Source organism: Chrysemys picta, chromosome 7 (genome assembly GCF_011386835.1).
Source record: "Chrysemys picta bellii isolate R12L10 chromosome 7, ASM1138683v2, whole genome shotgun sequence".
Lineage (NCBI taxonomy): Eukaryota > Metazoa > Chordata > Testudines > Emydidae > Chrysemys > Chrysemys picta.
In genome coordinates, this window is record NC_088797.1 from 21,985,879 (window position 1) to 22,009,998 (window position 24,120).

The following is a 24,120-nucleotide window of genomic DNA, read 5'->3' on the forward strand; positions in this document are numbered from 1 at the left end:
TTCTCCGCTAGATTAAAGAGCCCTTTAGTACCTGTTATTTTCTCCCCGTGAAGGTACTTAGACACCATAATCAAGTCAACACTCCAACTTCTTTTTGATGAGATAAACAGACTGAGCTCTAAGTCTCTCTCTCAATAAGGCATTCTCTCCAGCCCTCAAATATTTTTTTGCCTCTTTTTCTGCACCTGTTCCAATTTTTCAACTTCCTTTTAAAATGTGGACCCCAGAACTGCATGAAGTATTCCAGTATTGGTCTCTCCTATGCCATATACAGAAGTGAAATCACCGCCCTTCCCCTGCCCACTACTCTCCTGTTCATATACCCAAGGACTGCATTAGCCTCTTCTGCCACAGAATCACTCTGGGCACTTGTGTGGAGTTACCTGTCCACTCCGACCGCTAACTCCCTTTCGGAATCCCCGATTCCGTAGGAAGAGCCTACACTCCTTAGTCCAAGATGCACAGCTCTGTATCTGGCTATATTAAAATGCAGTCTGTTTAAATGAGTCCAGCTTACCAAGTGATGCAGATCGCTCGGTCTGACTACCCTGGCCTCACCATTAACCACTCTGTCAATCTGCATGTTCTCCATACAGTTTACCAGCAGTGATTTTATATTGACTTTCAGATCACTGATGAAAATACTGAATAGCGTTGAGTCTCTCCCTGCAGAACCCCACTAGAAACAACCCCATTTGATGGTGAGTCCACATTGACAACTACTTTTTGAGATCTGTTGGTTAGCTGTCCTTAGTCCATTTGCATGTGATTTATTGGTACTGTATAGTGCTAATTTTTAATCACAATGTTGTGTGTTACTAAATCAAATGCCTTACCAAATCTAAGTATATTACATCTACACAGTTACCATTGTCAACCAAACATGCAATCTCATCAAAGACTGGATTCAAATTTGTTTCACAAGACCTATTTTCCATAAAACGATGTTGACCAGCATTAATTATATTCCTATCCTTTCATTCTTTATCAGTTGAATCCCATATCAGTTTTTCCATTATTTTGCCCAGGACTGATGTCAAGCTAAGCAGCCTGTAGTGAAGCAGGTCATCGCAATAGCCCTTTCTGGTGTGCCTTTTTGAATACTGGCGCATGAGCATTCCTTCAGTCTTCTGGAATTTCCCCCTATATAACAGAGATTTATTAAACTCTAACATCAGTGAGCCAGAGAGCTCCTTAGCCAGCTCTTAGGTGCTAGTTAACTGGGTCTGCCGATTTAAAAATGCTTATCCCTAGTAGATGCTATTTAACAGCCTCATTAGTTACTAATGGACTGGAAAGTACTTCATCAACCTCATGTGATACGAGTACATTATCCTGCTTCTTTCCAAATACAGAACAGAACGATTTATTGAACAGTTCTGCCTTTTCTGCATCATTATTAACAATTTTACTATCTCCAGGATTTCTTTTGTTCCTGATATACTTAAAGAAATCCTTATTAGCCCTAGTCCTGCCAGGAATGGATTTTTCCCTGTCTTTAGCTTCCCTTATCAATTTTCTGGATTTCAGAACTTGTAATTTATAATCAATCACTATCTATTTACCATTTTTTCTATTTGTTTGATACTGCATTTTTATTTCAAATTGTTGCCTTCACTTTGCCACAGCACCAAAATGAAGCTAGCACGGGTGACACTTATACATCCCCATGCTGAGCAGCTTACCGAGACCTCAGACATGGTGACCGATATGTTCTTGGGCTGGACGGTGAGCTGGACGCACTGGCGCAGGTCTGAGGCAAAGCGCTGAGGTTCATCAGCCCGCTCACATCGGTCCTTCCGCGAGCAGCTGCAGAGGAATAAAACAGCCACAGTGAGGACAAGGAGAATCCCCCGAGCTCAGAGCTAAGCACCACCCAAACCTGTGGGAGGGCCAGTCACGGGGAGTTACTGCGACACTGAGCTTTACACAGAGCTCAGAGGCTGGCCAAGACTAGAGGACCCACATGCTGCAAACTCACAGGTCAGAGCTTTACCAGGGTGGGATGGAGAATGGACATCACATTACAGACAGGCTCAGGAGCCCTCCTAAATCCCTGAACAACTACAGCCAATCCCAGAGCAGGTGTTTGGACAGGATGTATCACACCCACCGGGCAGCACCCCCGGCTACTCTAGTCCTGGGTACCTCCCACCGCTCTCTTCCAAGGCACCCCAACCAGCTACTCCAGCCTACGTACGCCACCCCAGCGGTGCAGCATGCCCTGGATAGTCTAACCCTCTCCCCCAGCTCTTTTGATGGTGCTCTCGTCTAATCGTGTGGTGGCCTGAGAAATTATTTTCCACTTGTACCCTAAACCCTGCTATGGTCTCAGGTCTTCAGAGGATAGTGCACTAACTTACTTCCTCCCCTTGCACCAGTATCAACCAGCTCCTCCAGAACATGCTGAAGCTCCCCCATCTTTCCTCTACGCTCTAAGTGCTTCTTTCCCCGCAGTACATCACCAGATCTCTCAGAAAGCAGCTCTGGAATTACCAGCCCTCATGGCATGGGGGCCATTTCCCCACTCTGCAGCCCCTTCAAGACGCACTGCTTCCCCTTAATGAGTTCAAAGAACTTCCCTTTGCTTTCCCTCCCTTTATCTGCAACAACATTATTCCATTATGGGAAAAGTTTAATTAAATGGAGGGCAGGAAAAAAAAAAAAGAGAGATGCCTGCACGCATTTCAAGATCCTGGCCGTAATCTGGGTGATTTATCCCGAGCAGATGCCAGTGCCTCACCGTACCTTGGAGACCCCGAAATACGCTCCATCCCATCCACCTCCCAGCCCCCCAGCTCTCCGAGGGATCATGGAGGGAGACGGCAGCTCAGGGTTTAATTAAACACTCTGCATGGCTAGAGAGGCAGAGCTTGACAGGGAGAGACACGCTTCCAAGGTGATTTTCAATTCCAACCCCCAAAAGAAAATCCCCAACTTTGTGTTGGTTTTTCTATCTTTCATGCCACTTTCCCATCCCTCCTGCACATGGAGTTGAGCTCTGGAAGCCTGGCTGCCAGGTTAAAGGCCTTCCCACCCAGCTGTCCAGAGCAAATTACAGCCCATTAGCACTGCCCCCTCCCTGCAGTAAGTAGGGATGAGGGATGATTCCCTGCCTGCGATTTGCCTCTGAAACACTATGACTTCGATTCCTGTCAGACACAGGTGGGGAGGGAGGGCAGAGTTAGGGGCCCCGGTGGTTTAGCCTCTCCGCCTATCCAGGCAGCTGTGCCGGCATCACTGCTAACCACAGGTATCTGTGGCTGACCACATGTGCACCACAGCAGGATGTGCCGCTGCTGGGGGAGCTATTGCCCGGCTCATTGGGTCTGACCTGAAATCTACCCTGGGGATAGAGAGAGAGGCGTCAGTTTTTGCCCCTTGGACGGCATGAGGCCCAGCGAGTCTGGAAAAGGAAGGTCCGGGTGAGGCCCCCAGCCAGGAGTTCACTGGCTCCATCCAGCAGAAATTCCCTCGGACTGCCCCACATCCCATGTTTGGGTCTCTCCTCCCCGATTTCCCTCTGCTTCTTGCCTACCCCCTCCTCCCCACAGGGCCACTACAGCTTGACTGGAAGCTTGAGGGAATAGCTCACCACGCTATGGCTCAGGTGTGTAATGCCTCAGCTCCCCTCACAGCCACTGGGACAAATCCCAACAGGCTCAGCTCAGCCTTTTGCCCTTCAGAGCCAATCAACTTGGTTCCATGCAGGTTACTGCATGTGGGTCCTTCAGAGTGGAGACACTGAGCTCCTGCCTGCTCCGCATGGACATCAAAGATCCCAGGGCACACTGAGAAAGATGGCTTTGTCCACTGGGCATTGACTGCTGCCCTCCACGCCTGAGACGCTGCATTTTGGCTGCGCTGTGCACACCAGGTGAGAGGCCCAACAGTGCAAAAGGCAGGAGACTATTCTACAGCGTCTCTCACCCGCTGTCTGCACTTTGTAGCCCACCTTCACTGCTAAGGGTGCTGGCACACAACGGGGTCTTGGCTCTGTGCAAGTCTGACTGTGCCCGCTGCCTCTCCCCAAGCTGCACCATCACACGACGTGCAACAGCACAGCCAGCTGCCTTGGCCACCGACACTGGCTTCGTGCTGCCAGCGGGGAGCTGAGGAACAGGGCCTCTGAGAGGTAAAGCTCCTGCTCTCCACAGGCCTCCTGAGTAACAAAGAGGTTAGCTCCAGTACTTCCGGCCTAGATGGCATAGTGAAATCAGGCACATTTGCATGTGTGTGAGAGAAACTGGTGTAAGCATCACAGCACGAAGAGATGGGCAGCCCCTATTAGCTCCCCGAGTCCGTCACCCACTACAGGCTTAGCCCCATTGTGCATTGCCTAGGAGCAACTGTTGCTGGAGGCAGCGTAGGAGACTGAGGCAAGGGTCAGTGTCAGGTCAAGCTCTCCCCACGCCCTCTGCCACCCGTGCTGCAGAGTGACTCCAAGGCTCCCAGTCCGTGACCGCTCTGCTGAGGCTGTTCACAAGGAGGGTACTTAGTGCCTGTCATGGTGGTAGCTTTGTGCTGTGGGCATCGGTCTGCTCAGGACTGGGCTGAGCCCCGGCAACTCACTTCACACCAGGCTCTGGACCACCATCGTCTGGTCACGAAGGGGAAAGTCACCACAGGGACGAAATGCCCTGGACTCCAAAGGGCTAATGGGGCGATCCAGACTCCGACACTCCAGCACCCTGCATGCCCCAGCAGCTGCCAAGCCCAGAAGGGCTGGAGAACAGCTGAGCCAGGGCGGCAGGGGCGAGCTTCTCCATTGCCGTGTGGCCTGCGTTAATGTGTGCTGCAGGGGGATGGAAAGCTCCTGCCCATCAGGGAGGGAAGCTTCATGTCTAATCCTTAGCCACCCGGCAGATCTGACACTCAGAATCCTCCGTGCGCTAGATGGCTGGCGACTCGGAGTGGGCTGCCATCAATCACCCTCGCAGCACCACTTCATTCCAGGGGACACAGCGCAGCCGGAGGAGCCAGCGCGAGACAGCACAAGCCAGGCGGACAGGCCCTTATCTCCCAGGCTGGTTTGCCACCAGCTGGAAACTGGCAGGGAACCAACCCCTCAGCCAATGCCTCTCTCTGAAGGGCTCTCATCTGCACCCACACGCTCCACAGAGTCAGTGAGTGGCGACACCACCCACAGCGGAGGAAGCTGAGGGTCACACCCGCTGAGATGGGCTATTCTTCCTTTTGCTGGGGTTTGACCACAGCTGTAGGGGCTGAACATGTACCACAGATCTCAGCAACAGCACCTTGAGAAACCACCCAAGCAAGGCTAATTGGCCAGCATCTCTGGTGAGGACTCGAGAGGGAACAGTGGGGGACTGCAGGTCAGCACTGAGAGGCCCTGGCTGAGCTGTGTGAGGGGCCCAGGACTGGAATGGGATGGGGGGAGGCTGGACAGTGCCCAGGACTAGGATAGCAAGACAGGTGAGGAGCAATGGGCACTGGCACAGCCCCTGCCTGTATTGCGCTTGGCTCTAGCAAGGCCTATCGTCAGTCCCTGTAGGCGCAGCAGACTGGCACCCAATCTGTTTAATGTGGAAGGCACTCAGATACCACGGTGATGGGCAGAGTACAAATCCATACAGGCAAAAGGCATGCAATAAAAATCCAACAGCATGCTCAGCCCCCAACGAAACAGCGCTCTGTTATGCCGCGTTGGGGTGGGGATTCATGTCCTTGCTGGTCCTGGGAGACCCAGCGGAGCCCTGGCTAAGGGCTCGGGGGAGGCAGTGAGTGTTTGTCCTGGGCAGCCCTGCAGGTGACCGGGCAGAGAGGGCAGCTGTGCAGAGCTGGGGCACAGACACACAGCACGAGCCCGCCGTACTCACACGTTATGAAGGACACACCAGCCGCAGTGGGGGTCCTTGGAGCCCAGGCACAGCGCACAGCTCTTGTATTGTTCACAGCTCTCCACGGGCACTCGTGTCACCTGGGGGAGAGAAAGAGACAGGCAGATCGTGAACATGCCCATCAGAAAGCCCCAGGCCAGCCTGTTCCTACCCACCCACCTCTTGGGGAACCCCTCAACACACACCAGGAAAGGGAGCCAGGCTTGGCGGAGTTGGGGCAGCCTCGGGGGCAGATGGAACCAGTGCATGGAGAAAGTGGGGACAGAAGAGAATGGGGGAGATGCAGGGATCCTGCAGGATAGATGGAATGGGTAACTGGGGCGTGGGAGGGGAGTGGGACAGGGAGAGGAGGAAGGAGGCAGGAATGAGTGACAGCGAGGGAGGGAGGAAGAGAAGGTGGGTCACACTATGATAGTGGCTCAGGCCCATGATTAAGGGAAGGCTGTAGGGTACACTCCCCTCATGGTGCCGGATCCCATGCCCAGTTAACTCCACACTGTGTTAAGAGCCCCATCTTTGGACATGAAGGGGTTAACAAAATATAGGGGCAAGCCCCAGGCTTCTTTCAAGCCCAGAGCTGAAGACCTGAGGTGCCCTGAGTGTTTCTTTGAGGCTAGGGATGAGAGCGGTGGGGCAGCAGGCAGAGACCCTTCTCCTGTGCTTTTATCTCATGCTGTGCTCCCCAGAGCCAGCTCAGTGCCTATGAATCCAGTGATGGGGCTAGGAGCCCAGTTTTCACCCCTGTACAAGCTATTGTGGCTGGGAGGAAAACAGAACCTCCCCCTCCCATCTGTGCAGCCATAGTGAGCACATGACGTGAGCAGGTGCCCTCGCTGACTCCACCGTACCCAGAGTCCCACAGCTTGGGGCACGCAGGCAGCATGGCACCTCGCAGTCCCCCACCCCTGCTATTCTGGGTGAAGGATGCCCTCAGAGTTCCCTGCCCATATGTGGGGGTGTCTGTTAGATAGTCAGCAACAGCGCCTGGGGCCAGCTGCTGCACAGAGGTGGCTCTCCTAATAAAGGCCTAGAGGGCCTGTTAACACTACACCTTGCCTCATGACTTGAGCCTAGGCTGGCAGTGTCTATACCTAGGGCAGGGCTTTCAGAGATAAGCAGCTAGATTTAGGATCAAGGGGCAACGTACAGACACCTGATTTTTACAAGTGCTGAGACCAGAGAGGCAAGTGTGCCCTCCCCTCAGTCTCAGGCAAAGAGCAGCAGGACCTGGGTGAGCATTTATTCGTGCTTAATGCCCCCAGGGAGCACTTCGGAGTCAATAAGGTGAAATCTGGTCTCCAGGAATAGCAGTCCCACGAGCCCACTAGACCGCAGGTTATTTCAACCCTATAAATAGCTCCCTTCTTCTCCCTCAAGAAGCCCATATAAGCATGACCACAAACACCAATAGGGGGGCATCAGGGATGTATCCCAAGCACTGGGGCACATGGGCCCCAAACGCACAACCCTGGGAAAACTCTCATGCTGCCCCCTGCTTCAGGGAGCTGCAGACCTGGTTCCTTCCCAAGCCAGACGTCCCTGTCTTTCACTCTCCTTATTATCAAATCATAGAAATGTAGGGCTGGAAGCGAGCTCAAGAAGTCATCAAGTCCAGCCCTCTGCATTGAGACAGGACCAAGTAAATCTAGACCATCCCTGACAGGTGTTTGTCCAACTTGTTCTCAAAAACCCCCAATGACAGGAATTCCACAACCTCCCTAGGACCTTTCTCCCTCCCCATCACTCCAGGGCAAAATCCTGAGGTTGGGACAACAGTTAGACCAGGTCTCCACTACAGACTTCTGTTGGCATCACTCAGTCAGTCAGGGGTGTGAAGAGGTGGGACCCCTGATGGGCAGAGGTCCTAGTGAAGATGCAGTTATACAGCCAAGCTGCACTTTCGCCCATATAGCTCGTTTTGCTCATGTGTGGGACTTTCGCTATACTGGTACAAAATGCAACTTTGCTGGTATAGCTTCAGCTACACTAGCAGCGCTTTGCTGCTACGGTACATTGATATCCCTATACCTGTACAGCACTCCTAGTGTAGCCATGGCCTTCCTTGCTGCAGTCATCAGTGATGTTTCAAAGAGCAGCAGCATTCCATAAGTAACAGCTGTGACAGGCTAACATGCTTACAGCCCCTGATGGACAACGGCCAGATGCCAACCCTGCAGCTGCACGGAAGAGGGGAGATTTTAAAAGGAGCAGGGTCGGTAGGACATTCCCCCCTTACCAGCCTAACCTGGTCTTCAATGGCCTGTAGGTCACCTGGCGTGGTTGGAAAGAGCCCTACAACCTTCGACACCTAATGTATAATCTCCTGTGGGGACCAGTCTGAGCTCCCCTGCAGGTAGCTAAGAAGGGGAAGAGAGGCTGGAAACTCCTGGACCAGGTGAGGACACCTCTGCTTGCACCAGTGGACCCCACACACTTAGCTCCTTAGGAAGCTCAATGGTGAGAGGGAGGGCAGGCAAGGCTGCTCTGTATCTGTTCCCAGCAGCCAATGGAACACCGAGTTCATTTCAGCCCAGAGGCAAAGGCACTAAGAAAAGCTACATTATTTCCATCAAGAATTATTGAACCTTGAGAGAGAAAAACAGCTCACGAGGGACCTAAGAGAGCCAATGTACCCAGCACAGACACAGCCTCTCTAGTGCTCTCCGGCTTTCATGGAAAGGGACACAGGGCTGTGTCCAACATTTCTCAAACATCTTGCAAAGACATGCCCCTCAACCTTGACCTTCAGTCCCCCATCACCCCACTATCCCAGCCCTGCCCTCCTCCTACAGCCCTGCCAATCCCCCTCCACTCTGACCCACAGCTCCTACATGACTCTACAGACACCCCTCAATCCTGACCAGCAGCCCACCACTGCTATTCCAGTCCTGGGCCCCCACCCTCTACAGATGCCCCTCAACACTGAACTGCAGCACACACACACGCACACACACACACACACACACACACACACACACACACACACACACACGCCTCCCCTGAATGAGGCTGACAACTATTCCAGATTATAACGGATGTCATGCCAGGATTGTGATGCACAAGCAGGGACCAGACTGAGACCCCACCAAGCTCATTGCCAAGATGGCTCAGGTACTGGAATCAAAGGCAGGTCTGGCATAGAGAAAGGCCAATGGCTGGGGATTCTGGCAATCCAGCCAACCTCTGTGGAGCACAATGAACAACTGGACTCTCCAGAGTTTAGGAAAACGGACTAGCATTTTACAGCCCTCTATGCCCATTTCAGATGCTAGCCAGACCCCTGCACTCTCCAATATGTGACAGCAGGAGTTAGCCTTAAAGGGTTACAAGCTCTTTATTAATTGCTCCTCCAGATTTGATTAAAATCCCCTCGTTTCTCTGGCCCTCCGAGCTCTGTTACAACTGTTCATTTAATTACTTTCCAGCAACACCCTGATAACACCAGGCTGCAATGGAAGAGAGCTCTTTTTATTGAGGAAAGGAGAAGACGGGGGTGGGAGGAGGTTTCAGAAGGCAAGAGAGTTCTTTGCTTTGTCAGCAAAGAGAGAGAAGCTGCAAAAGCAAATGTCATAATACCCACTTCCAATCTGTCTGTACAGCACCCAACACAATAGGGTTAATGTCCTGCTATCCTCGCTGTGAAAAACACTGCAACTCAGCAATAAATCCCCTCCTGTTGGGGTTCACTGAGCAAAGCCCTCGTCTGTCCGGCTGCCTCCCAAATATCCCACCAAGGGGAGGCTGTTGTAGCCAGGCCGTAGAACTGCAACAGGGCAATGACAGGGAGGCAGCCAGAAACAGCTTCTCAGATTTTCCCCCACCCTTTCCTTTAGGGTACTCTTCCCCCCGCCCCCATCCCATCTCCAGCCTTTCCCTATGGGATCCCCACATACACAACTTCAAGCCCTCTGATCCCCTGGGGAGCAGGGAACCCTCTGTGGTTCAAAGTGCCCTGGAGCATCCATAGATGGTCCTAACGTTCTCTTGTGGCCTGACAATCCAATCAGACCTCCTGGATAACCCAGGCCAGACAATTCCACCAACAATTCTCCATCAGACCACCCCTTCTGGTCATCACTCCTCGCTCCCCAGCTGGCCACAGCTTAGGGCATCTAGGATGGGGCTGGGAGTGCAGAACGGGGGGAAGCAGGGACTTACGTAGGGAGTGAAACCTCCATGCATGGCCTGCAGACTCAGGAACATGGTCTCTCTTTCAGCTTCTGCCTTGGAGCTGAAGACCATCTCCCGCTATCACTTCAGCACTGCCACAATTTCCAGCTTCCCCAACGCATGTCTGTCAGGAGGGGACAGCCCAGACCTGGGAACGCAGGGCCAAGGGGAGAGGCTGCTCCGCTAAGAAAGAGTTACGGCCCATTATCAATCCTGCTGCCGTTAACCAGCAGAAAGGGAGAGGAGGAAATGGAAGAGCTGGGAATAGTAAGGGGCTTGGTGCGGAGAGGCTCACCACTGAGCCGCATCCCAGGCCCTTTGAGACACCGGGGTTGGGGGATTCGGCCGACAGCCTCCCAGTCAGCAAATCACCCAGAGAGCCCAGGTCTCCTCGGAGTCTCTGGCAGATTGTAAACCGGAAACAGGGGCTGGCAGGAGAAGGAGGAAATAGGCTGCTCCGTCCCCATGGGGTTTCTGGACCAATCAAAGGCCCCGTTTTCATATCCCCCACCTGGGACAACAGCCTGGAGATATATCATGATTCTAGTTCAGCTGTGGTTCCAGCCACGTGCACAGACTGGGAGACTGAGACCCACCTGCCACAGCTCACCCACCCTGCCCACCCAGCCACATCGGGGAAGCTAGGCCACGACACAGCTCCGGCAGGAGTCCATCTCAGGGGGGCAAGAGGCCTACTCCCCCCTTGGTTCATCCCATGTCCCTGCTCCAGCTGCACTCTGAGCAAGGCACAGCACAGGTAAGCACACTGCAAGGGGGAAGAGTGCTCACAACTCGCCAAGGGACAGCCACGCTGTCATGGGGCGCCGGACATGGCTGTTTCAGGAACATAGGCACAGACCCTACACAAGCCCTCCCAGGGCAAGAACACTACATCTCCAGCAAGCCTGCCTGCAGTGGAGGAGGATGGGGTGGCTAGTATCCCCTGAGCCATGACCCAGTGGGGCAGCCAACCAGCAGGGGCTGCTGTGTCCCATGTAGGCCTGCCAGTGACCCGCTGGGTGTCTTGCTCTCCCCGTCTGTCCCCTGGGAACAGACATCCCCCACTGGGCTCAGTCCCACTGGAAGGTCACTTGTGCCTGCTGCCTAGTGGCCATGAAGGACGAAAGGGGGGCGGAAGCTGCTCACCAGGCTGTCCCTTCCCCTCCCCCCCCCCACGCCTACCTGCCCTGCTCCCCTGAGCTTTCGCTGGCCTGAATGTCCCTCTTGGTTACCTGGTCCTGCGATCCCCCATCTCTGGAGCAGCCTGCAGGGTGCCTGGGTAATACTAAGGCCCCAGTGCAGACAGCTGCCTTCCCCACAAGTGCTGCTCCAGCAGGCTCCTAGCAGGGGGTTCCCATGGCATGTTAACGATTATTGGCAGCTCCCTGGAGTTCCCCCTCCCTTTGGGGATATGGGCTTCTCTGACCCTTTCACTCAGTCTCCTGCTAAACACCTGAGCAAAGGTGACTTCCCTGCTGGGAGGGCTGGAGGAGAGGGGCAGGCAGGAAGGGAGGCGGTGATCTGGAAGAGCTCGGTGGGAAAGGGGGCCCAGGGAGGGAAAGGTGACAGGAACGTGGGCACGAGCAGCTGTTGGGGGGAACAGGGACGCCCCTGCACTACGCTTCCCCCCATTCTCCACGGGAATGTCCTGATGCATGGACAGCCCTGGAGACTGGATCCCTCCATCCCAGCATAGGCAGCGGCAGCCCAAGCTCCCTCAGCAGAGCATCTGCTCTTCCGTGGAAGGCAAACCCCCACTCAGGCCTACAAGGGAGTCCAGTCACCAACATGTACTCCAGCCTCAGCCTCTGCTAGGACTGTCAAAGGAGAGGCCAGTCAGAGGCTCCTGGCTGCCAGGCACAGGACTAAGAACAGATAGACTCATTTCACACAGGCCACCGATGGCAATCCTCCCTTAGCAGGGCTGGAGACAGCCAGAAGGTGATATCGCTACCTCACAGGGCCACAGCAATGGTCCAGAGAGCTGGAAGCATGCAAACACAGATATATGCATATCCACACACACGCACAGGTATGTGCACTCATGTGTAGGCATACTGGTGGATACAAACACTCATGACTATACACAGCATTGCCAAGTTCTCATAGCAAACCATGCTGTGTTGAACATGTGCTGTAAAGAAACAGGCTAAGGGAGCTGTATTTGGTCAGCTCATCCGAAGAAGTGGGCTGTAGTCCACGAAAGCTTATGCTCTAATAAATTTGTTAGTCTCTAAGGTGCCACAAGTACTCCTGTTCTTCTTTTTGCGGATACAGACTAACACGGCTGCTACTCTGAAACCTGTCAGATGGACTGTTTGTCCTACTTCTTCCAGCAGACCATAAGAGATAACTGCCTGCTGCCCAGTGGGGCCAACCCAGCGGCAATACCAGTGCAGAAGAGCTAGCACCCATCCCTTTCCGCTGGCTAGTGCGCTGGCTAGGGGGAGCGACTGAGGTGGCTCACTGAGCCCCAGGGCATAGCAGAAGCTAGGCAGAGAGAAGATCACACATAGCTCCACACCCCCTTATGGTGGACCAAGGAGCAGACTGACCCTCAAAGGAAGCCTTTCGTCAGCGTTCAAGCTGGGATTTCCAAAGGAGCGAAAGAGAATTGAGTTCTGAGTGCCCACTGCATCCAAATGGAGCAGGGCACTGCACCCCCCACCAGGCTCCTCTGCAAACTCCAGCGTGAGTATCTAGAGCAGAGATGGGCAAACTATGGCCCGTGGGCCACATCCGGCCCGCAGGACCAGTCTGCCCGGCCCTTGAGTTCCCAGCCAGGGAGGCTAGCCCCTGGCCCCTTCCCCGCAACCATGCCACCGCATGGGCAGCGCTCTGGGCGGCGGAGCGGCGCGCTCCTGCCGAGCAGAGCGGCAGCGTGTCTAGCTCTGGCCTGGCTGCATGGCTGCCAGACATGCTGCTCTGAGCGGCATGGTAAGGGGGCCGGGGCTGTGGGGGAGGGTTGGATAAGAGGCAGGGAGTCCCGGGGGGCAGTCTGGGGACAGGGAGCAGGGGGTAGTTGGATGGGGCGGAGGTTCTGCGGGGGGAGGGGCCTGTCGGGGGTGGGGATATGGATAGGGATCAGGGGACGTGGAACAAGGGGGTTTGGATAGGTGTGGGGTCCCGGGGGGCCTGTCAGGAGGCGGGGTTGTGGATAGGGGTTGGGTGACTGGGAGCAGGGGATTGGATAGGGGCGGGAGTCTGGGGGGGGGAGGGGGGCGGCTAGGGGATAAGGACCAAGGAGGGTTGGATGGGTTGGAGGTTCTGAGGGGAGCAATCAGGGGGCGGGAAGTGGGAAGGGGCTGTTTGGGGAGGCACCACCTTCCCTACCCGGCCTTCCATACAGTTTCGCAACCCCAAAGTTTGCCCATCCTGGTCTAGAGCTCGTGCTGTCAGACTGCAGGGCCATGCAGAGGGGGTCTCAGGCCTCTGTCAGAGGCTCTGGGGAGACGAGAGGGACAGTGCTGGCACTCTGTGATTGGGGAAGCAGGAACAAAGCAGCTTCTGTCCCTATCATGCTGCTTACTCCTCTATTTGGTGCCTGGGCACTGCAGCGATGGGAGCAGGCTGGGACCCTGCCTCTTGTAGGATTGGGGTGAGATGGCTGCTGCCAACTGCAGCACAGGCTGGTCCCCTCAGCTGCCAACTTCACACTGATCTTGCTGGTGAAGCAGAGCGAGCCTTGCCTCTCCCTCCTGGGTAGTTACCTGTTTCTCAGTCATGGCGTAGATGTGCTGGCGGTCGGGGCTGAGCACCAGGTCTCGCAGGATGGAGCTGCCCTCGTGGGCCACGACATTCTCATACTGCAGCGCCGGACGCCCGCTGGGACTGGACAAGTCCACCAGGATCTGCGGACCAGAGGGGAGAGGGTTAGCGCTGTCTCCCACGCAGGGAGGGGAAATGCTGCAGTCACAGCAATGAGGCACGCACAGAGGGGTTTCAATCACGCATGGACCCTCGTCAGGAGGCCTCAATCTCCCCTCCTCCAACACTCCGCCTTGTCACCTTCCACTTGTCTCCGCCCTGCGTGGTTTCCAGCCAGGACCACAAGCGGAGACAAGAGCCATTGCTGACTTCATGAAAATTAGACAGCCGCAGAAATCAACCTGGTGAGAAAGGCCCTCAGGCTCCAGACCTCGGAGGGGCTTTGGCTGCCTTAGGGAAGCACTGGAGGAGCAGCGCAGGCTTCGGAAAGCTCTCCAGACCCTCTCTGCCATCTGGCAGATGTAATGCACCACTTTCCCATGGCCCCTCCTTTCTCTACACAATCTGCACACAAACAGAGGGGGGGAGCAGGGAGTAGACCCACCCAGGACAAGACTGTGCCCTCAGTCTGTTCTCCAGTCCCAGAGTTCAGCTGTCAACATCCCTAGCAACAGGGCTATCGCTCTGGGGACAATCTCAGGAAATCCTGCCATTTACTCATCCCACACTTCCCTTTGCTCACTTTCATCCCACTGCTCCTCATTCTACCCCACTGGCTCAGTCTCAGGCAGCCAATCCCTCCTGGCATTTACCCTCGTCAGAGACGCACAGGCAGGAACTGCCTTCCCATTCATCGTCATTCAGCCAGGCTATGCGGACTTCGCTCTGTTCATCCCTCCCCAGAAGCCAAGCCCTGCAGCCACCTGGTTATTTTTGCTGCTTTCCTCTGAGCTCCCTTCAGTCTGTCAATATCTTTTGAGCTGGAGGAGGCCAGAATTCCCAGGTCAGTGTCCCCAGAGCTGTGAAGAAAGGGCCTTGTTCCCCCTTGCTCTGGGATGTGGTGCCCCTTGTACAGAACAGCCCAGAACTGAGCCATGTCTGACAAGGGGCAGAGGGATTTGACACAGTAATAGCCAGAAAGGGCTACCACCTCCGTAGGTCAGTCTCCCTTGAGATTCAAGGAAGGTCCCAAGGGTTCAAGGCATTATTCTGGGTCGGGCCTAGGAAGGTCTAGGGATCCCACTGTATAACGGAGATAAGACAGGGTCAGCAGAGGTTCAGAAAGCACCTCTGTTCCTCGAGCTGTGCAGGGCCACAGCAAATGCTTTAATCCCTTTACAGCTCCCTTTTACATTAAAACTCTTCCTAAATGCCTTGCTTTCTCACTGTACTGGCAATAACCACATTAGGAACACCACAGAGATAGTCACCCACTAGGTGGGGTTAAATTCAGCAGGGTTAATTCCCTGAACCCAATTGCCACTCCCTGCTTGCAACAAACAAACACACTCATAGACTTTCAGGTCAGAAGGGACCATTGTGATGATCTAGTCTGACCTCCTGCACATTGCAGGCCACACACCCTCACCCACCCACTCCTGTAATAGCCCCCGAATCTCAGGCTGAGTTACTGACATTCTCAAATCATGGTTTAAAGACTGCACGTTACAGAGACGCCACCATTTACTCTAGTTCAGACCAGTTAGTGACCCGTTCCCCATGCTGAAAAGGAAGGCGAAGCCCCCCTCCCCGCCAAGGTCTCTGCCAATCTGACCTGGGGGGGAAATTCCTTGCCAACCCCAAATATGGCGATCAGTTAGAACGTGAGGATGTGGGCAAGACCCACCAGCCAGGCACCCGGGAAAGAATTCTCTGGAGTAACTCAGAGCCCTCCCCATATAGTGTTCTGTCTCCAGCCACGGGGCATATTTGCCATTTCCACTTTCAGCTAATGGCGTAGCCTGGGAACCTAGCAGACTCCAGCAGCCCCTGGCCTTCAGCAGCCTCTGCAGAGAAGGCATCTCAGAACTGGAGCAGGAGGCCCCGCACCCATTCCCAGGAGGAATCCAGAGACACAGAGAAAGGGGCGTCCTCCAGAGCCTCCGGCCCTGCTAACAAAGCCAGCGCCCGTGACCCTGTCACTCACTCACACTGAGCCCCTGGCCCCTGGGAGTGGGAGACTGCCATTCTGCATGGATCTGGCACTCAGATGATCAAAGCGGCCTCGGGACAGGCCAGAGCATTTATGGGCATGTTCCTCGCAGCAGTGAGTCTCTTGGGGCGTGGGCAGACAGGCAGGCTCCTTCACCACTAACAAATGGGAAACAGAACACTGGCCAGTAACAGGAGCCATGCTCCTGCCGGGACAGATGGAGAGTGCCAGGCGGGAGGTCTCAGAGCCTTCTGAGCCCAAACCCTGCCCCAAAACATCCAATGCACTGGCTGCTAAAAGCAAAGGCACAACAGAAATTGGCTTCTCCAACCCTCACCCAATCTCTGCAGAGTAACCCCTCCCGCCCCACCCAGCACCCCAAAGCATGCTGAAAGCTTTGCAGTCCTCGCTGCAATAAACAGACTCCAGCATTTGCATAGTTCCCACTCAGGCAGAGGATGCGGGGCTGGGAAGGTAGGATCCCAGTGTGCGGCTGATTAGCATGGAAATATATGCGGCTCACAAACAAACCGGGGCCTGTTTAATTAGAGCGGCGCCTTTGATTCACCACCAGCATCCCGCATGCACCAGCCCCGGATTATTTTTAGTCAGTTTTACAAAACAAATGTATTTAATTAAGAGAGACACCCCTGAGCTACTAGAGAGAGCGGAGAGCTCCACATGGTGGGGAGAGGGGCTGCCCCCTCGCAGGGTGCAGGGCACTGGGGACTATGGGCAGGGTGTAACTCTGCGGGGAGGAGCTGACAGCTGCTTGGGGAGCCGCAGGCAGGAGCTGAAGTGTGTGCCTGTAGCCACCGATTTCTCCTGCAAGCACTGCACTCCCCTCCCCCTTACCGGCACTCCCCACCTCATTACCAATGCTCCCAACTGTGCCGTCAGCATGGGCCCTGCTCCCCTCCCCCAACCCGCACTCCCCATCCCGTTACCAGGGCTCCCCGCTGTGCCGTCAGCATGGGCCCTGCTCCCCTCCCCCTTACCGGCACTCCCCACCCCGTTACCAGTACTCCCCGCTGTGCCGTCAGCATGGGCCCTGCTCCCCTCCCTCTTACCGGCACTCCCCATCCCGTTACCAGTGCTCCCCGCTGTGCCGTCGGCATGGGCCCTGCTCTCCTCCCCCAACCAGCACTCCCCATACCGTTACCAGTGCTCCCCGCTGTGCCGTCGGCATGGGCCCTGCTCTCCTCCCCCAACCAGCACTCCCCATCCCGTTACCAGTGCTCCCCGCTGTGCCGTCGGCATGGGCCCTGCTCTCCTCCCCCAACCAGCACTCCCCATCCCGTTACCAGTGCTCCCCGCTGTGCCGTCGGCATGGGCCCTGCTCTCCTCCCCCAACCAGCACTCCCCATCCCGTTACCAGTGCTCCCCGCTGTGCCGTCAGCATGAGTCCTGCTCTCCTCCCCCTTACTGGCACTCCCCACCCCGTTACCAGTGCTCCCCGCTGTGCCGTCGGCATGGGCCCTGCTCCCCTCCCTCTTACCGGCACTCCCCACCTCGTTACCAGTGCTCCCCAGCCCACCCCCAACTAGGCCTCCACTCCCTTCCCTGCCACAGCTGGGCTTCCGCTCCCCTTCCCCTTGCTGACAAAGATGCCAGTCCCCTCCCCATTACCAACACTCCGTTTTACGCCCCCCCTTCCCGTTAATGACGCCTCTGTCCCCTTCCCCCTCTGCCCCTTTCTGGGTACCCCCTGCTCAGATTTGGGACCTCGGGTTTGATCCTCCCTCAGATCCCAAACAAGAGCAAAGCTTCCGTGGCGCACCCAGCACTAGAGCACCCAGCAGTGCTGCAGGGGGAACAGAGCAGCACACCAGGAGTCAGGGCACCTGCTCTCTATTCCTGGCTCCGGCCCCAGCTCCCGGCACAACCCTTTGCAAGTCACCTCCCCGTGTCTCGGCAAAAGGTATAATGCTCCTGCCTGGCGGTGCTCTAATGAAAAGTGCTTCACAGGGGTAAGCACTGGCTGGGCTTTCGCCATTAGGCACAGACAAAAGCTTCCCCACCCTGACCTGAAGGGAGTACAGCCCACACTGTCCAGGGGCAGCGGCTGTGTGTGTGTACAGCACCCAGCACAATGGGGCTCCTAGGCACTACCACAATACAAACAACAACCAGCCCCATGGGGCCTGAGCACGAGTCCCAGCTCCCCAAACTCCTGACGCACACAGCGCTCGGGGTGCCCTGAATCGAGAGCTGAGGCTGCCCGTGTGCTGCCCATGCCCCCACACACAGCATCAAAGCCATGGGCACCTCCTTCACTTTCCCTGCAACCCAGCACGGGCTCTCCCACAGGCGGTGGCAATGTCACAAACCCACCTTCCTTTCCAACCCTTTTACAGGCCACAGTCACCGCGCCGAGAAATCAATATAGTTTTACCCTGGTTTTAAAATAGATCTATGGGTGGCTGTCACTCCGGCAGTAATTTTTAACTAGCGGGGTAATTTCCCCATTACATTATTGCAGTGTGCAGTGCTGGGAAATAGAAAGAGACATTAAAAATAACAGACGTTAAGCACTTCGAGCTAATGCAAAGCTTCAGGAAAAGCTTCAGAATAATTGCTCCAGCCCAAAGAGGGATGGAGCTGAGCCCCTAATAGCGTGGGACCCGCTGGAAGGGAGTACATGACCCTCACCAAGGCAGGCAGGCAGACAGAGACACACAGCTCTCTTGCACCTGGGCATCTCTTCTCCTGTGAAAGGAGAGGCCAGAGGCAGCAGACGGACAGTGCCAAAGGCAACACCCAGCAGCTTAGGGTTCTCGGAGCACAAAATTTAAGGTTGGGAGGCAGTGGGGATTAAACTACTACTGGGTAGTCAAAGGGCCCTAAGGTGGGGCAGGGGAGAGGGGAGGGCTTTTAAGGGTCCGAAGTTTCACTTACAGTTCATAGTAGGTAAATTAAAGGGAGTGAAAGGCTTGGGGAGAGCAACGTTCCAGGAGTGGGGGGAACCTTTCCACAATACACCTCACGGCCCCCACCCCCTGGGGAAGGCTTTCTACAGTGCACCTCACCCACCCTAGCTCCCCAAACCCTCACCATCCCCACCCCCACCCCCGGGGAAGGCTTTCTACGGTGCACCTCACCCACCCTAGCTCCCCAAACCCTCACCATCCCTGGGGAAGGCTTTCTATGGTGCACCTCACCCACGCTAGCTCCCCAAACCCTCAACACCTTCAGCCCCAGGGAAGGGTTTCTACAGTGCTCTTCCCCCTCCCTAGCTCCCCAAACCCTCATCACCCCCACACCCGGGGAAGGCTTTCTACGGTGCACCTCACCCACCCTAGCTCCCCAAACCCTCACCACCCCCAGCCCCGGGGAAGGCTTTCTACAGTGCTCTTCCCCCTCCCTAGCTCCCCAAACCCTCACCACCCCCACCCCCGGGGAAGCCATCATACCCAACAGGATTACGGTCTAGCCCCTTCACCTTTATTTTTAATTCAGAAACAGGCTGGGAGAAGGACAGAAAGTGGAGAGGGAAAGCTTCTCCCACAGTGAGATGGGCTAGACTGGCAACGTTTCCTTGCAGGGAAACGGCAGGAGAACCAACACTTGGGGGAATTTAAAACTGGACTGGAGAATAGACTGGGGGGTACCTGACCTGCCCTGGGCCTCATGGCGGGGAATGGATGCAATGGGACCTGTAGTCTATGGAGGGCCTTTTCCAAGCCTTCAGCGGGTAGGATGGGGAACTCTGGTACAACCAGGATGTCACATGCAGAATGCACCCTCTGAAAGGCAACAGCCATTGAACTTTGCTACAGGCAGCTCTGAGGAATCCGCTTCCACCTCCCCTTTCCAGTGGGTGGGGGGTATTTGAGGGATGGGGAGGATGATGCAGGTTAATCATAGCAAACCCCTTCCTCCCCCCAGGAACCATGTTTCTTCCTGCCTACCCTGCTCTCCTTCACCCAGGGGAAAAGACCGTTACCAAAAAAAACTCCATTAACCTTTCTCCTCATCCTGATGCTGATAATTACCCAATACTAATAATTACTCGTGCTAATTTCTCACTCAGAATTCTTGCCCTCATTCTGCCTGTCTTGTGTGAGCCGAGCGGAGTCCTCAGCCAGGAGTTACAGGCTGGTTTCAGGCAGCAGCCTTAATGTGCTGTATCACAGAGGGAGAGAGGCAAAGGGGGGCTGGAAGGACGCCCCCCAGGAGAGGAAGGGACTCCGAGTCCTTGAGGGGCAGGCTGAGATGGAGAAGCCACATGGGGAGGGTCTCTCTGCCGTAAGGCCAGCAGGGGCAGTGCGTTAAGTTCCTAGGAAAGCCGCAGCCTTTTCTGCCCACCACTGTCAACAGAAGGAGTGCCAGAGGGAACCAGAAAGAGGGGGTGCTGGTCAGGTTGGGGAGCCATGCTGGGCAATGGGGGAAAAATATGGGGATCCCAAAAAACACCTCACCACAAACAAATGTGTGGTTCGACATTAGAACTCCCTTAAGACTGTAGGCCCCTGTTCTCGGTGAGCTTCACCAGCTGGCTCCAGGGGACAATCCAAGGCGTGCAATCCTCTGGGAAACCTCTCTTGTTTAGGGGAGGCTACTCGCGTGGCATTTCATCTGCAGAACATGGAGCCCCCACATCACTGCAAGAGTGCCATCTTTAGCATGGACACCGCTGAACAAACACTGACCACTCACTCAGCAAAACGTACAACGCAGCCAAACCCCACTGCTCCAGGGAATGCGGCAACCCCAACACCTAGCTCAGAGGCATGAACTTTTCAAGCAATCAACGGATCTGAGCAGAGCTGGGTGGATTTCAGGCCGAGCTGGGCTGATTCAGGGGGCCAGGTGGGAACCCTTAAAATAAACAAGGGGGTTCCAGTGGTGCCCTGACTCCAACCAGGCAAAATTTTGCAGTTTCATTTCAAGCTTTTGACGTTGCTCGCTCCAAGTGAGAAGCGGAGCCGAGGAAATGGGCCGGTGACCCCATGTGAGCCAAGCCAGCCGAGTCACACGGATGAAGCCACGAGACCGGCACACTGCACTGCAGAGCCCAAAGTGCTCGAGATCCACAATATCCCAGGGTGCAGGATGGATGCGGTCTGTCCCTCTGATCTGAACGGACTCCTTACCCTCCCCTCCCCATACAACCCAACCCTTTCCATCTTGTGCAGGAGCAGAGCTCTTCCCGCTCCTTCCTCTCCCTGCAGCGCAACGTGCTGGTTGTCTGGGCAGAAGCAGCAGGGACATTGCTCCCTGGAACCATCCCTGTCCAAATTTACACAGGCCAGCGGCCCAAGTGCTCCCCTGCTGGGCGCAGTGTTATCCCAGAGGAACTAGAACAAGCTGTTACCTCTGCTGCCATGGCAGCGGGGCTGCTATCTCTGGAGGGCACGACCCAAACGTGGGAGGAGACTGGAACAAGGAAATTACAGGGTGAGATTTTTAAGGGACCAACTCTAAAAAATAGCTAGTGGCCTGAGGTTGGTTTGCAAGTAATACCCGTGCAAAAGTGTCTCCATGGCGGCATGTGCAAATAGCTGGTCAGGAGCCGGTCTCCCTTTCCACGCAACCAATCAGAGGATTTTCCTTTGCAGTCACAGGAGCTGCATTTTTGCAGACCAAGGCCTGGGGCTTGTGGAAGCAGGCCACCCGGGGGGGCAAGTGGGGCAATTTGCCCCAGGCCCAGGGCCCCACAAGAGCCCCCACAAGAATATAGTATTCTATAATATTGCAACTTTTTTTTAGGGAAGGGGCCCCCGAAATTGCTTTGCCCCAGGCCCCCTGAATCCTCTGGGCAGCCCTGTGTGGAAGTGTGACCGTAAGGTTCTCACTGAAGCACCCAGCAAAACCCCTCATCAGAAGTTTTAAAAACTGCTTGAAAATGAATCCTAGCTGAGCGCGTGACCCTGCCAAGTGAGCTGGGTCAGCTTTGCAGCAGCGGGATACACGGCCACAGCAGTGCAATGGCATGGGACGCGCATTCTAGAGGGGTATTCTCTCTGTGTCGCAGGGGAGTTCTCTTCCCCACGACACACATTCACTGGGAGAGGAGAACTCCTGAAGATGATCAAGAAAAGGACTGCATGCAGTCAGCTTGGAGGTTATAATACTTCGCCTTTCCAAAGCACCCTCTCTCCAAGAATCTCAAAGCACTTTACAAACATCAATTACATTTAGAATACCCATGCCTGGCAGGGCTACGTGAGTATCACCAGCCCCCTTTTACAGATGAGGAAAATGGAGTGCAGAGAGGGGTCACACTCCGGAATCCGTGACAGAGCCTGATATAGTGCCTTAACCACAAGACTGTCCTTCCTCCCCTGATCTCTGGGTAGAAGTGTCAGAGACAGGTGCAAGCAGAGCTGACTCCCTGTTACAGGAAGCAGGGTCTGGGAAGGTTACATCCAAGCATGGGCCAGGAGGAGCTTAAGGGAGGGGGTGACATTCCTGAAGTGCAATGTGCAGAACCTGCTGCTTTCTTGTCTCCCTACACACATGTTCGCTCCCTGGCACTCTGCCTTATTTCTCAGCTCTTTGCCTCTTAAACTGAAACTCAGCATTAATGGGGGACATCTATTCTCGAGGAGCGAAAGAGCAGCAGGACCCAGCCAGCAAAGGCTTCAGCTAAGCCAGAATCATGCCCAGCATGCCAGAGGCAGGTGCTTATCTAAAGGGGACACACCTTGATAAAGATACAGCCTCCCAAGGGCAGCACTAAGCTGACCTCCACAAGTCACCTCAGGTGGAGATCGGGGTCAGACACTGGCAGGAGGTTTGAAAGGGCTGGATGGTTTCAGGTCTGCTAATAACAACATTTGTAGCTCGAGTTGCCAGGGGAAACCAGATCTCATGTCCCATGGTGTATGCCGAACATTTGGAGGGGTCAGAAAAGAATCTTCTCCATAACCCTCAATGTGATATTGTATAGACAGGGCAATTACATGCATTACAGGGGTTCCAACTTCATGCAGAAGTAGCCCATATGAGCTCCAGCTGGAAGTGGGATTCCAGCCTAAAGAGAGCAGTGGTCTGATATTCCGTGGTAGGAGAAGTGATACTGGACTCAATGGACTCCTTGGTCTCATGCTGTAGCTATTCCTCCATTCCTAAATGGCTGTGTGATTGTAAGAGAGAGAAGGTGGGGGAGAAAATATCTGTTATTGGACCAACTTCTGCTGGTGAGAGAGACAAGCTTCTGAGCTTACACAGAGCTCTTCTGCAGGTGATTACAAGTCACTGTCATTCTCCAGGTGACAGGACAACCAGGTCATTGATGACAGGACAGGTCATTGAGGACTAGTTTCTCAGGGGAAGAATGGCCTCTCCTCAGCTTGACACTAACCCCAGCACAGGGAGGCAGGTCACAGGTAGCCAGTGGTTGATGGCAAGTCAGCTCAGTTGATGGCAAGTCAACCCAACCCCATTCACAGCAAGACTACAGAGTTAGTTCATGGCCTATCTCAGAGGCTTGTAGCTAAACAGAGCCATTCCTCTGGCTGAGGTTAAGGTGGCTCCCCCCACCCTTCCACCACCCCACGGATTCCAGTTCCTGTCTTGCTTTGATTTTGCATCAGCTCCACTTGAAGCACCCTAACGAGTGCCCTGGATCAAGGAGCTGTTCAGAGCGTGTCCAAACCCAATAGAAGAGCGAGTTATGGGGATGGAGCAGCTTCAAGTGCCGCTGTTAGAAAAAGGCTGTAAACAGTTTGATCCCAGATGGAAACCCTCGCAGGGTGCAGAGAGACAGGACTAAGACATGGCCACAGTGCACACTGCTAGGCCAGCCACCTTCCCAGCTCTATGCTTCAGCGGACAGTCACTGCATTGATACACTGATGCTGGGAACCATGATACAGTGCTGATCAACATTCCCTGAGCACCAAAGGTGTGCCTTCCCAGCGTGTACTACATAGCCTGGACATTGGGGACCCTAATACATGAACAGTCTGGGGAGGGGAATGTGGTTGTGAGTTGGGGGTAGATGGAGTGTACAGTCCCATCTGGGAAACTCCCCTGTGACACATGGTTTTAGCTGGTCTGGATCCTGCCAGGCAGCCAATACTCCTACATGCCCTAACCCAATGACATTTCCCCCGCACTGACGTAGGAGTACATCACAGGACGAGCAACTGTAAATATCACAAGAGGTTTCTAGAAGTTTCTCAAGGCTTCAGACCCCTCGCTGAGACAGGGTCGAAAGGTTTCCTGTGGTGCTCTTTCCCTCCAGGAGAGGTGTGATGGGTGGACCCTCAGCTGGGGAAG

The 24,120-nt window shown here is 54.8% G+C and overlaps 1 protein-coding gene across 5 annotated transcripts in view; it reads right to left on the reverse strand.

The window, feature by feature from the left end:
* The window catches only part of PLXNA1 (plexin A1), a 284,683-nt gene that overhangs the window by 134,675 nt on the left and 125,888 nt on the right, over positions 1-24,120 (reverse strand). For all 5 annotated transcript variants that reach the window (XM_042849837.2, XM_005288414.5, XM_005288413.5 and 2 more), the window contains exons 4-6: positions 13,742-13,882; positions 5,841-5,941; positions 1,686-1,809 (exon numbers count right to left, since the gene is read on the reverse strand). In XM_042849837.2, the coding sequence (XP_042705771.2) occupies positions 1,686-1,809; positions 5,841-5,941; positions 13,742-13,882 (366 nt within the window). The remainder of the gene's footprint in view (positions 1-1,685; positions 1,810-5,840; positions 5,942-13,741; positions 13,883-24,120) is intronic.